Source organism: Elgaria multicarinata, chromosome 4 (assembly GCF_023053635.1).
Source record: "Elgaria multicarinata webbii isolate HBS135686 ecotype San Diego chromosome 4, rElgMul1.1.pri, whole genome shotgun sequence".
In the NCBI taxonomy this organism is placed as follows: domain Eukaryota; kingdom Metazoa; phylum Chordata; class Lepidosauria; order Squamata; family Anguidae; genus Elgaria; species Elgaria multicarinata.
In genome coordinates this window covers 97,769,566-97,781,735 of record NC_086174.1, presented here as the reverse complement: position 1 = coordinate 97,781,735, position 12,170 = coordinate 97,769,566, and the positions used below count along the sequence as shown (strand labels likewise).

Sequence of the window (12,170 nt, the reverse complement as noted above, 5' to 3'; positions counted from 1 at the left end):
ACAAGTCCTTCTTTGGCTCCACGAAGTGGAAAGGCTGTCTCCGAACAGGGCGCTGCTGACTTGGAAAGCCTAGTCAGGCTCAGGCATTGCGCCATGGTCTCCTTTAGCCTGTCACTCCTACCTTTTTGTCATTGTTTGTCTAAGAGAAGGAAGCCAGCCAAAACTTCTTACAGTTAAACGCATTTATCATTCAGAAAGGTGGCTGTCCTTTGGGGTGGGGTGGTGATGTTCCTCTTTCCCCTCCATTTAGAACTCAATTAAGACTCGATCTGTCCCAGGAACATAACAGGAGGACACCAAGTCATGAAATTGCCCTCTAACCTCATAATTGGTTTGGATTCAAATACAATAAAATCACTGGGGAAGGGAAAAGGAGAGCTGAAACTTCTCTTCCTCCCCATTGCAAGGCCACCATTGACTCAAGAAAAGCAGAATAGGAAAAGTCAACACCTTCACTCCCATAGATAATAGCTAAGGTAACATCTATGGGAAGAAGATCCCCCTCCCCTGCAACACACAATGTTTAACTGCAATCTACAATGGTGGCCCATGGAGTATCCATTCTCAGGACTCACCCAGGCTCCAATTCTAAGCAGATCCCATCCATTTCAGTGGAGTATATCCACTCATTTCAGGGCTCTTGGTGGTTAATGTGGAAGAGGGCCAATGCATTTGCCTGTCTTCAAGGACCAACAAAACAGAAATACTCCAAATCCTGAAACCAGTGGCACCCCACTTCCAGGGGACACTATTGGCATTCAATGGCCCTCTACTTAGTAGTGAGTGTCTTATTGAGCCTAAACACACTTTCCTGAGTGTAAGACCCATTTTGAACTCAACAGGGGCTTATTTCTGAATAAACATGCACACTCATATTGTGGTGTTTCTTCACATCTTCAGACACACCAGATCATGTGAGGTATGCAAATAGGCTGGTTTCTCCAGGGAGTTTAAGGCTGGGACCCAGCATAGTGAAGGGGAAAGAGGGAGGCCACAACCTTTGATTGTGACCTCCAAAATAACTAAGCTGGAGGCCTCAAATTGAAGCTGTTTGTGGTGTGTACTCCAGCAGAAACTGTGATAGCCTTATATTAACTAGGCCATAGCTCTTAGGTAGAGCTCATGCTTTGCATGCAGAGGGCCCCAGGTTCCAACCTCAGCATCTCCAGTAGGGCAGGGATGGGGGAAATCCTGCCTGAAAATCCTGGAGAGCCCTTGCCAGTCAGTGGACCTCTTCAGATGACAGGCTAAGACATTGTGAGGGCGCTAATCCTTTTGCAGCAAATCCCTTTGCAGCAAATAGTGAGTGTGTTTAAACCATGGTTATGTAGCCCCCATGGTTAGGAATACACCAAGTCATGGTTCACATGACAAGCTAGCCCTTAATGTTTAGCTCAAAATGCTTAAGCATCATGGCTTAGCATATTGCCTGAACAGGGTAAATGTCCACAATAGATGGTAACTTTCCAATGTTCCTAACCTTTAGAATCTAGATGTGCTTAACTGATCCGTGGATTGACTCCTTATAGGCTTATCTCCTCCCTTCCCACTTCCTCCTTCTTGCATTCATTCAAGTGACAATCCAGAACTTGCTTACTCCAGACCTCCCCAACAGATGATCATGAGATCACTTCCATATGCAGTTTGGGCAGGATCTACACTACTGCTGTAAAATGGTTTATAACGGTATTGACAACTGCTGGCGCCCAGGACACACTCCACATACAGTTTTCAACCTGTTTCCAAAGTGCTAAATCCTGCTTGGTGTAGATCTGGGCATTATAAGCTTTCCATATGAGTAAGATCCTACTTAGACGCAAGTAGGGTTCATTCTGAAATTGATGGGACTTAGTCCTGAGTAAATATGGTTAGGCTCAGGTTGCAAGGCTAAGATCCTCCTACCCATTTTCTTGGAAGCAGGGAAGCTGCCTGAAAACCCATGGGAATTACTTTTAGCTCAGTGTCCAGAATCCAAGGCCACAGCTAGACCTAAGGTTTATCCTGGAATCAACCAGGGTTCGCCCCTGCCTGAGCACTGGATCCCCTGTGTGTCACCTAGATGAACAGGTTTGACCCCTGGACGATCCAGGGATAAACCTTAGGTCTAGCTATGGCCCAAGACTCTGTCAGCTTGATTCTATGCATGCCTTTCCCCCCACATTAAGATGACTATAAACTGACAGGACCATCATATCCCACCAACTATCTTCTCAAGCTTAGCAACTAAGGGTTGGGCTGGACACTCCCCCTTTTTGTCTGCACCCGTCTCCACAAGTTACCCAACACTCAATATAGACTCTGACCAGAAAAAGGTTGTGTTTCCTTTTGTTTCCTAATGGAAGTTGCAATCCAACACATCTGGAGAGCCACATGTCCTCCAGTCGTGCCATAAAGGGGGGAGAAAATAGGGAGGGGGAAAGAAAGTTGTAGAGTGCTAGAAGAACCTGTAGTAAGAGATAAGAGAACAAAAGACCATGCACAGAAGAAGAAATGGGGGGGGGGCAATGGGACAGAGAAGAGAGGAGATCCTACGCCTGTTTAGACAGCAGTTAAATCCCTCTGACTTCAAGGGGATTTATTTCCAAGTAGGTATGTTTAGGATTGCGGTGGAGTGATTTCAAGGGGCTTTGAGGCGGGCCCGGAGCCAGCCGAAACGAGTGGGAGGGGCGCCAAAGAAGGAGTAGAGGAGGTCGTTCAGCTGGTTTGCAGGCCTGTCAAAGACAACCATGTAAACGGGTTTTTTAAAAAATTATTATTTGTTTGAAACAAATTTAGGGGTGGGGGTAGAGAAAGGGAGCAAAGAAAATTGTGGGGTGGGGGCAGTCGTCGTCTCCCGCCCAGCGCCTCTCTTTCCCCGCTACAGGCCTGCTTTGAGGCTGCTTTGTGGTGGATTGCGCCCAATGTGTTCAAGGTCGAGATTCGTATTGGAGGGAGAACTGCGCGCAGAGCCGCACTCGAGCCATCCGCCTTATTGGCCCAACACGCTCTCGCCGGCTGCCTCGCCTGCGGCTCCACGCGTGGCCTAGGCGGTGGCCGGCGCTCTCAGCGGGCCCGGCTTGCGTTCCCCTCAGCCCCGCCATCCCCGGGTGGCTGCATTTGTCCCTCCCTCCGTCTCAGTCTTTCGGCGGCTTTACCAGCCAGGGGGGAGCTGGGACGGCGGCGGCCCGGCGCTTCTTTGCCTCCCCTGATTAGCCGCAGCCTACAAGCAACGCCATATGCTTCTTCTGATCAAACCAGCCCGCGAGGGAGGCGTCGGTAATTGACCAGACCTGCGCTAACGCACGCACCGAAGGCAGCCCACCGAGACCGAGGAAGAGGGCAAACCGTCGTTAGAAACCCCACGGGCCTCGCCGGCCCACTTCGATCAGTTCCGGGTGGACCCTCGAAAGGAACCGCCTCCCCTCCCTCAACAAAACAAAACAAAAACAAAAACGCTGCCTTACATCGGCCAAAAAAGCAGTCTCCGGAAGGCCACTCCAAAATCTTTCCCTCGGTAAAAAATAAAGAAAAGAAAAGAAAAATGTCCCTTCTTCGATTCTCTGCATCTCCCAGCAAGTCATTAACACTTGGGAATAGCAGCTCAATCCCTAGATTTGTACATTTCTTTTACTGCTTTTCCAAGCACAGAGGGCGATCCAGCCAAAGTTAAGCACGTTTCAATGCCCTCGAAGGCGGCGACACGCGCTGGGGCTCCTGTTGAAATTGACACGGGAAAGTGCTTAAATGTAGCTGGATCGTAGCCATAGTTAATTGGAAGTCGGTTCCGTTGAAATCAGTAGAATTGTCTTGCGAATAAATGGCTTTCTTGTTAATCCCTTTGATTCCACCTGCGTAAGTGTAGAAATACGTTTCTTTTCGGAGCCTGGAGATACCTTGCTGAGCTGCAGGATTGTAAAGCTAGAATAAATCCTGTTCTAAATTGCCTTGGTTCATGGCAAGCCCATACAAATAACAGCAAATTGAATTACATATTATGAAGTATGGGCACGATCCAGCCTAAATTAAGTACAAAAGTCCCTTTACTTCCCCTTTGGTCATCTCTGTTTAACTTCACCGCTCTTGAAATCGATGGGACTTAAAGAAAGTAACTTGAATCGTACTTTACATAAACAGCTTAATTTACATGTTAATAGGTTGTGTTGCATGTTACAAAATAACAATGCACACATCCCGATCCAAAGCCAAATCACTTTGAAGTAATAGATTGGTTTCAAACGAACTTACTTCTAAGCAAGGACGTTGGGATTACAGACTTACTTGGACACAAATCCCATTTAAAAGATTTTAAACTAACTTCCAAGCAAATACGAGCAGGATTGGGTTTTCATAAAATACCACAAACATAATGATGAACCGGTTGGCATTTCCTTTTCCATTCACAAATGGCAAAAACAAATACATAACAACAACAAACAAACAAAAACACTTGGTGGATCAAATAGGCTCATTTCATGCCTATAACATTGCAGATGTCCTTAAACCTACAGTTATCCTAATAATTTGTTTCGTTAACTCCACCGGGAAAAAATTCCTCTGCAAGGGAAGTCTTCCTATGCACTCCCTTTCTCTAACTACTGCGGTTCCTGATCAATCTTCACAAAATACTCAGATTATCTTTAGTTAATTTTACACCCTCTTGCTTAATTTTTTTTTTAAAAACCCACCAATAAATAAATGAAAAAATCTTTTACTTTCTTATTTGCTGGAGTTCCATCAATGGGGAATATATTACGATTCTCAACCTGCATAAACTTACCTGAAAGAAAGTCTTGATAGGTTTCAACAGAACATACTTGGAGCCCTTATTCCAAATAACAGCACCAGCCTATGCAGGTTTAGTTAACAACACAAGTAAGGTCAATAGGATTACTTTCCAAGTAAGGGCAGATAGTATTTCAGCCCTGGACTGGGATATGACAGAACAAAATCCTTTGGGTAAAGTTTCAATACATCTAACTTTTTTTAAAAAAAAAAATGCTTCAGATTTTAGATTAATAACCTGAAGGTTTTTTTTAAAAAAATTAACAGTTTGCAATAAGGCCTATTCTTATTGCTGCAATAAGGCCTATTCTTATCGAGTTTAAGATCCAGGTGGATGTTTCCAGTTCTGCTGTCACTTTCCCAGGTTTAGAGTTTACCATAATAAAGGACAGAACTTTGCCTTTTAGTTTACATGCTATACCAGACAACTGTACAGTTATTTCCCCACCCTAATGGCAAGGTTTTGGGGGTGTTTCACTTTGGGAACATATATGTCCTTACTTCCAAGAAAGCCCTTTCACACGAGAGTGACTCTTTTGTGTCCCTCCTGCCCACCTCCTTCCTAACTAGAACAATGGCTTTGATTTATATTCCCTGATCAAAATCGGGACTGGTGGACCTCAGATCCAGATGTGCCAAGTTCATACATATTCAACATAGGACTTTAATTCGTTGGCTTCTCCCTTGCCCCTCTACCACGCTTTTCCCGGAGATGCGTGGCATCTGTCGGCTGCTCCTTGGCTCAGTACAGAAGCCAGGGCTGTGCTTAGATCTATGTAAATATTTAGTTTTGTATTAATTCATTTCCTTTCTCCTCCCTCCTCCCCAATTTATCTATAATAAATACGAAGAGAATTGCCCTTTTGGGCAATCCGCAAGGCTTTGGTGGGGGAGGACACCTTGTTTGTTTTAGTGGGACGAGCAGCTGAGCTCCCAGCCTCGAGGTGTTGACAAAGGCTTCGCTGCTCCCCCAACCAAACACTTCCTATGTACCAAAGGGGAAAGTGTTTAGGGGGGGAGAGAAAGAAAGAGAGAGAGAGAGAAGGAAGAAGAATAAGAGGAGGAGGAGGAGGAGAAATCTAAAAGGAGGAAAAGGCTCGGAGAACTTTCTCAGGTGGGGTGGAGTGGACGAAGGAAAAGGGACTTGTGGCCAACTTGACAGGGCTACCTGCTGCCCCCTCTGGAACTTCCCCTCTGCAGTTTAACTACGGGGCCAGATGTCAGAGGCCAGTTTCGGCATCAGTGTCCAGGCCTCTCGGCTACCATCAGAGCAGCAGCAGCAACAACAGATCCACTCCGGGTTAGCCAAGAGGGGAATGCGCAATCCCGGCAGAGCCACCTACCTTCTGGGAAAACCACGCGCATTTTTAAATAGCTGGTGGTGAGTCTGATAATGGACGCCTTGTCCAGCTGCGAGGTGATCGCGGAAGGCAAAGGCAACAGTTTGGCCAGTTCATAAAATTCGCTGTTCTCTTTCTCCCGTCTCGTCCGGGCAGCATTTTTGGACTTCTCTTTCATGGTGGTTCCTTCCCCCTTCTTTTTGACAACCTGAGCTCCACAGATTCATCCAAAAGCGGGGTCGAGGGTCAGTTCAAGCAAAGCATTGCGATTTTTTTTTTAAACCTTTATTTTTTGCCTTGTTTTGAAATCACAAAGTCATCTTTGCGAAACCTCAGACATTGCTTTTAAAATGCAAAGGAGAACGCAGGTCCGATCTTTAGGTTGGGAATTGAGAACAGCGAGAATAAAACCATGGATTAAAAATAATAATAATAAAAGGATATATCTGAAAGGGGGCGGGAAGCAAGCAAACAACCCCGAGTTGATGATAAATGGACAGTAAAAGTTGGGAATCCAAAAGCGATTGACAGAGAAGAGAAAGTCAGATGGCTTCAGATCTCAGCAATCCAGCCAGGGGATCCCTCAGATTTTCTTCCTCTCGCGGCTGTAAATATAACTCCTTGTAAAAGACACATGATCGCGGCCTTCATTTGCTCAGTCTTCCTCCTCTGTTTGAGAATCTCCAGGCCTCTTGCAAAGAAGTTCCCGGCCTCTGTGCTGCTGGCTTTGGGAAATCTGCAGCGACCCAGGCAACTTCCTTCAGGCAACTGCGAAGACAACAGGAGCAGGATGGTGAGACGCAATTCTCAAGGGAAGAACCGGCGCTTCCAAACATTCTGAGACTGGTGTGTGATCAAGCCTTCCCTTCAAGCAGCCTCCTCCAACCTGCTGCCCTCCAGATGTGTTGGATTACAACTCCCATGGTGGATGATGGAAGCTGTCATCCAATGCATCTTGAGGGCCTCAAGTTGGAGGAATCTGCCTTAGAGGAATGAGGGCTACAATTCTCTACCTGCTTACCTTGGGGTATGCCCCAATGAAAACAATGGGATATGGTTCTGAGTAGACATGTATAGGATGGCACTGTATGGCCACAATCCTATGCATACTTACTTGGGTGTAACCACCATTGAGCCCAGTGTGTAAGCCCACTTTGATGTAAGCAGCCTTGAGCCCAGCGTAGGGCTTATGTCAGAGTAAACAGGCGTATGGCTTGGGCTACAACAGGGGCCAATGTGTTTTTCAACATCTGGAAAGGAAGAAGGAGAAAGGACTCTAGAAGAAGGGATCTTTGGAAGAATGCCAGGTGGGCTTCCATTTAAGGATGTGCCTCCTCCTCGATAGGTTAACTCCATGAGACATACTGCAGAGCTTCAGAATTTTAACAAGAAAATTATTATTGCTGCTGCTGTTCTTAGACTTATTCAAGACACAAGCCCTATAGAAACGAGTGCACATGAGCAGCTTCCGCGTTCATTTCAAATGAGGCTTGACTGAGAGAATTTCTCAGAGGTTGTGGGGCCATTATTATTATATTTACTTTGTTGTTATTTAATTTGTGGGATGCATTCTCCCATTTCCGCCTAGCATCACTCCTTCTTTGGTAGTGGCGGGGATACAGTCAGATAAGGAACAAGCCAGCCATGATTTCATCGAAAGAACACATCTCCTCCCAAACTGTGCTTCAGATCCAGAAACCAGTTAGGCGGCAACCGTTTGCTTCACGAAGGCGGCTTCCTGTTTGATAGCCACTGAACTGAATCAGCTCTTGAATAGGGCCCTCTGGCTTAAACGCCTTGTGGATGGCGACCTCAACGGATAGTGACAAAGGCCAGTCCCTTCTCTCCCCACGTGGGTATCAGTCTCAGGACGTTGGGGGTGGCAACCGGAGAAAGTTCTCGCCTCTGTCCATGGAGAAGTTGTGCCACAAACGCGAAGGATTGCATTTCGGGGTGTGCTCCCCCCTCCCTGTGGGACTTCTAATGTGATTCTTTTGCACCGTTAACCAGCGTGACATTCAGATGGGCTCGGCCTCCCCCCACCCCATTCCCTGCCTGGAAACAGATCTTCACGGCAAAAGAGCGCATCAGACAAGGAGACCTTTTTATCTGGCCATATCAGAGGCCACCTCCCCCCACCCCAACCCCCCACCCCCACCGCAGCCTGCAACGCCCGTGCTCAAGTCCCGGGGTCAGTCATCACACGCCCCGCGCTGCGTGCCCTCCTGCCACCTACCTTCCGTCCCCGCTTCCAAGGTGACAATCTCGGGGCTTTAATGAAAATCAGGACGATCCGCCAAAGGTGGAAAAGTTTCCGGCCGCCGCCGGGAAGGGAGTTTTTCTTCTTCCCAACATCTCCTTCGCCTTCTGCCTACCAGGCTCGCCCTGGGCTCTAATCGGCACGAAGCGGCTCTTAATGAAGAATCCTTAATTTTCAGGCTGAGAAATGCCTAATAAACTTCTTTGATGGCCAAAAGGGCTTTTTAGCACAACTTCATTCCTCAAGCCTGCTTCGCTCTAGCCCGGCCTTAATGCCACTCACAGCGCCAGCTGGCTTCCTATTGGAACAGGGCTCCGAAAGGGCGGCCGCTCACTGGCTGGGCGGTGGAGTGGCGTCACCGCATTCCGACCACGCCCCCGTTTGCCCTTGTGCGGGCCGGAGAGCCGCCGCGTTGCGCCGGGGGTCGCCGACCTCCCGGCTCGTAACGAGCGGGCGCGAGGCGAGATCGCTCGGCGGCCGGCTCCGAGGGAGACCTCGAGGAAAGCCCCCGCGAGCTCGGCGCGCCCGGGCGTCTCTGCTGCAGCCCCGGGAAAAGGAGCTCTCGGGGACCCAGGACTTGGGTCCGGTCTGCTCCCGCGCTGTGAGCCGGCGCGCTTCTCGCAACGGGGGAAGACCGCATCAATGGGCCCCTCTTTCCAAAGCGGCGGATTCCTCGTGCGTGTGAACTCAGAGACCATCGCAGGCGGGGTGCGGGGGGGGGGCTTCAGCCTGGGCTTTCGACCAGGCTGCGCCCTTTATCCAAAATGGGGAACGGGGTGTGTTTGTGTGTGTGTGTGTGTGTGGAACCGTGAATACGTGTACAGTAGAACCCCAGCTCCTCGCGGATCAACGGAGTAGGCAGGCGTCGATTCCGTTCAAAGCCTTCTAAAGTAACGTGTGGCGTCGGTGTGCCCACTTTTTTTTTTTAAAAAAATAATAATTCAGGAAAAGTATAGGCCTTAAGTAAATAAATTAATGGTTGCGGCACAATTTATACAGGGATTCATGCCAGGGCTGGAATTGGATGAACAACCCGATCCTAAATATTTGGAAGCAAACTCCTAGTTATTTGGAAATTCGTTTCCACGAATTTCTGTAGAAGCAACCTCTTTCCAGGCAATTGAATTTAGAGCTCCAGGTGCAAGGCTCCTCTGGGAGCGGATAACATGGCAGAGATTGCTGGGGGATCCCTGCCTCCCGATCCGTCCTGTTTGGAAGCCCCCCCGCCCCCGCCCCCCTTGTCGATTTCAGTGGCGGCAGGCGGAGTCCCCACTTCTGCGCGCTTCATTCCGCCCTTCTTGGCGATTTAGACACCAATGGAGATGGGCTCCAAATTCTCTGTTGGCAGAAAGCGGGGCTTCGCTCAAGCAGAACTGCAAGAACTCTTGCGAGCTGACGATCGTAGAGGCGGGCTCAGAGCTAGAAGGGAAGGAAGGGGACGCGACAGAAAGCGGGTGGTCGCGCAGAAATTACAGCGCCATCCCGAGCGAGTCGTTTCCCGAGGAGTCCAATCGAGTCCAATTGGATTTATTCTCTAGCAAACATGCAGGATTGCAGCCTCAAAGAGTTTCGTTTTCGAAAAAAGGACACGATTAATACCCGTGTAGAGGAAACACTGCTTCTCTCTCTCCAAATGCCCCCCTCGGAAGTTCTACCGTCTTGAGTAAATAAGTACCATCAAAGCAGAAAGAAAGAAAGAAAGAAAGAAAGAAAGAAAGAAAGAAAGAAAGAAAGAAAGAAGCAAATAAAATATGACCATCTATTTAAAAAGGCATATGTGCACATAGATAACTTATGTATACACACACATGCCTGGCTACATGGACACATTTAATTTTATGAAGTTTAATTAAATATCCACTTGTGCAAATCCAGTCCTTAAAAACAGAGTTAACATTCGTGTACCATAGACGTGCGCATTAAAACTGCCACCGCAACACGTTTTTAAGGGAACTGCTGACACGGGATTGCTCTGCTTGCCTTTGAAAGGCTCAGCGAGGCTGGGTGTTGTTTTTTTCGGGTTCACTACTGAGGGTGCAGGGTTGGGCGAGGGCACGGATTTGCATACCTGGCCCGTGGCTGCTTGATTAATTCGATTAGGTAATATAATCCACCCTGTTGGTTGGTTTGTCAGATATTGCGCTAGGACGCGTTTTAGGAAAACATGATTCTATGGAGGTGTTGGAGGTAGCCGCTCTCTAGTCCAGCGAATCCCATAGCTCTAATGTGGCAATTGGGGAGGAAGGATGAGTCTATAGGTAAACAGGATTAACATTGGATACAACGTTTAGGCTCCGTTCCCCCATCCACCCCACCCACACATTTTCCTGGCATTAGGCCAGATCTACACCTTGTGCCAAATCATTACGAATGTGGAATAAAAAGCAGGAAATAACACAATGAAAGCCATATATGGAATGTGGATTGTGCCCCACAGCACTTCAATGCCGCTATAAAGCAGTAGTGTAGATCTAGCAATGGGACTTACTTTTGAGCAGACATGCCCTAGGATTGCATTGCTGAAGTTTACTTTTCAAGTCTGGACTTTGCCTTTTCTAAATGGCACTTGCCTTGAGTCTTAGGAGACAGGCAGGGCTGGAAGCCAAACAAATCCGTCTCAATAACTCTATAACCCTGCAGCTGTTACTCCTGCAAAGATGCCAGAGTTCAGATAGCCCTTGCTTATCGCCTTAAGTGGGTTGAACAAGGGATCCCGGGCACCTTCAAGTCGAATGCAACTCCCAGCCCTCTGATCAGCTGTGCCAAACCTTCCGCGCGGATTCCTTCCACTTCTGCCTTTCAAAGAAATAGGCTCCTCTATTCTAATAGGCATTAAGTCTATTCGTGTGCCATTAGGATGCAATCCTAACGCAGAAGTATTCGGGATTGAAGCCCATTTGACTTAGTGGGAATTCCCAATAAACGCCATTCGGATCGGCCTGACCTTTCGCAGATTACAGCCCATCTCAATATAATCAGATTCGATGAATCATCTCTTTTTGCTCGATGCAAAAGTGAAATTAATAAGACATCGCCGGCCTTCATGAAAAACAGCATTGACCGTGTGCACCTTTAAATAGGTGGGCAAACCGGGGCGGGGAAAAAGAAGGGAGGCGGGAGGCCACTGCTTAACTATGGTCCGATCCGCACAATGCTCAGCTCCACGGAAGTCTTGACTTGCAACTGATGTCATCCTATATTAAGAGGAAAAACCCGGGCTTGAAACCGATGTCATTCTGTAGTTAAAGGGGAAATCGGGTTCATTTCGATCCGTGTTTTACCACAATGCAAATCGAACAGAAAATGCCCCCACCCCCGACTACCACCACCTCACCTGGCCCAAGATTGCAGCTAATCGGTCTAGTAACGGATTGGAGATGATTTGGTGGCGGTGGGAGGGGAGAAGGAAAGGCCGTTAATTCCTTGTTTCCTCTATGGGCCCTTCGCGTAGCTGCGATTAAGGCCACCAATCAAGGCCTTTGACGGTTTCCCTTTCTCTAACCCGGCATCACAGCAAACTTGTCCTCGACGGAGGAACGTCAAAGGCGCTCGGTTCCACCAGCAGACCGGTTGGTGGAACGGAGCTAAATGCAGGCGGCTCGACCCAGGTGGAGCCTGACGCCGCAGAGCGAGTATGTGCGCTCAGATGTGTACATCGTGCTCAGTTCAAGGCGAGGGCGCACAGGGTTGCGCGCGCTCCCGAGGGAGTGGGCGCAGAATTGCAACTGGGCTGCGCCCGGTGCTTCTATAAAAAACGAACGAAAACACTGGAATTCCGCAGGCCTGACTCTCAAGTCAACTTGCACCAG

General features: G+C 48.2%; 1 protein-coding gene across 1 annotated transcript in view; it reads right to left on the bottom strand.

The window, feature by feature from the left end:
* The window catches only part of SIM1 (SIM bHLH transcription factor 1), a 62,704-nt gene extending 56,425 nt beyond the window's left edge, over positions 1-6,279 (bottom strand). Inside the window, exon 1 of the mRNA XM_063125760.1 lies at positions 6,105-6,279. Coding sequence (XP_062981830.1) covers positions 6,105-6,279 — 175 coding nt within the window. The remainder of the gene's footprint in view (positions 1-6,104) is intronic.
* Between the last annotated feature and the right edge of the window lie 5,891 nt (positions 6,280-12,170).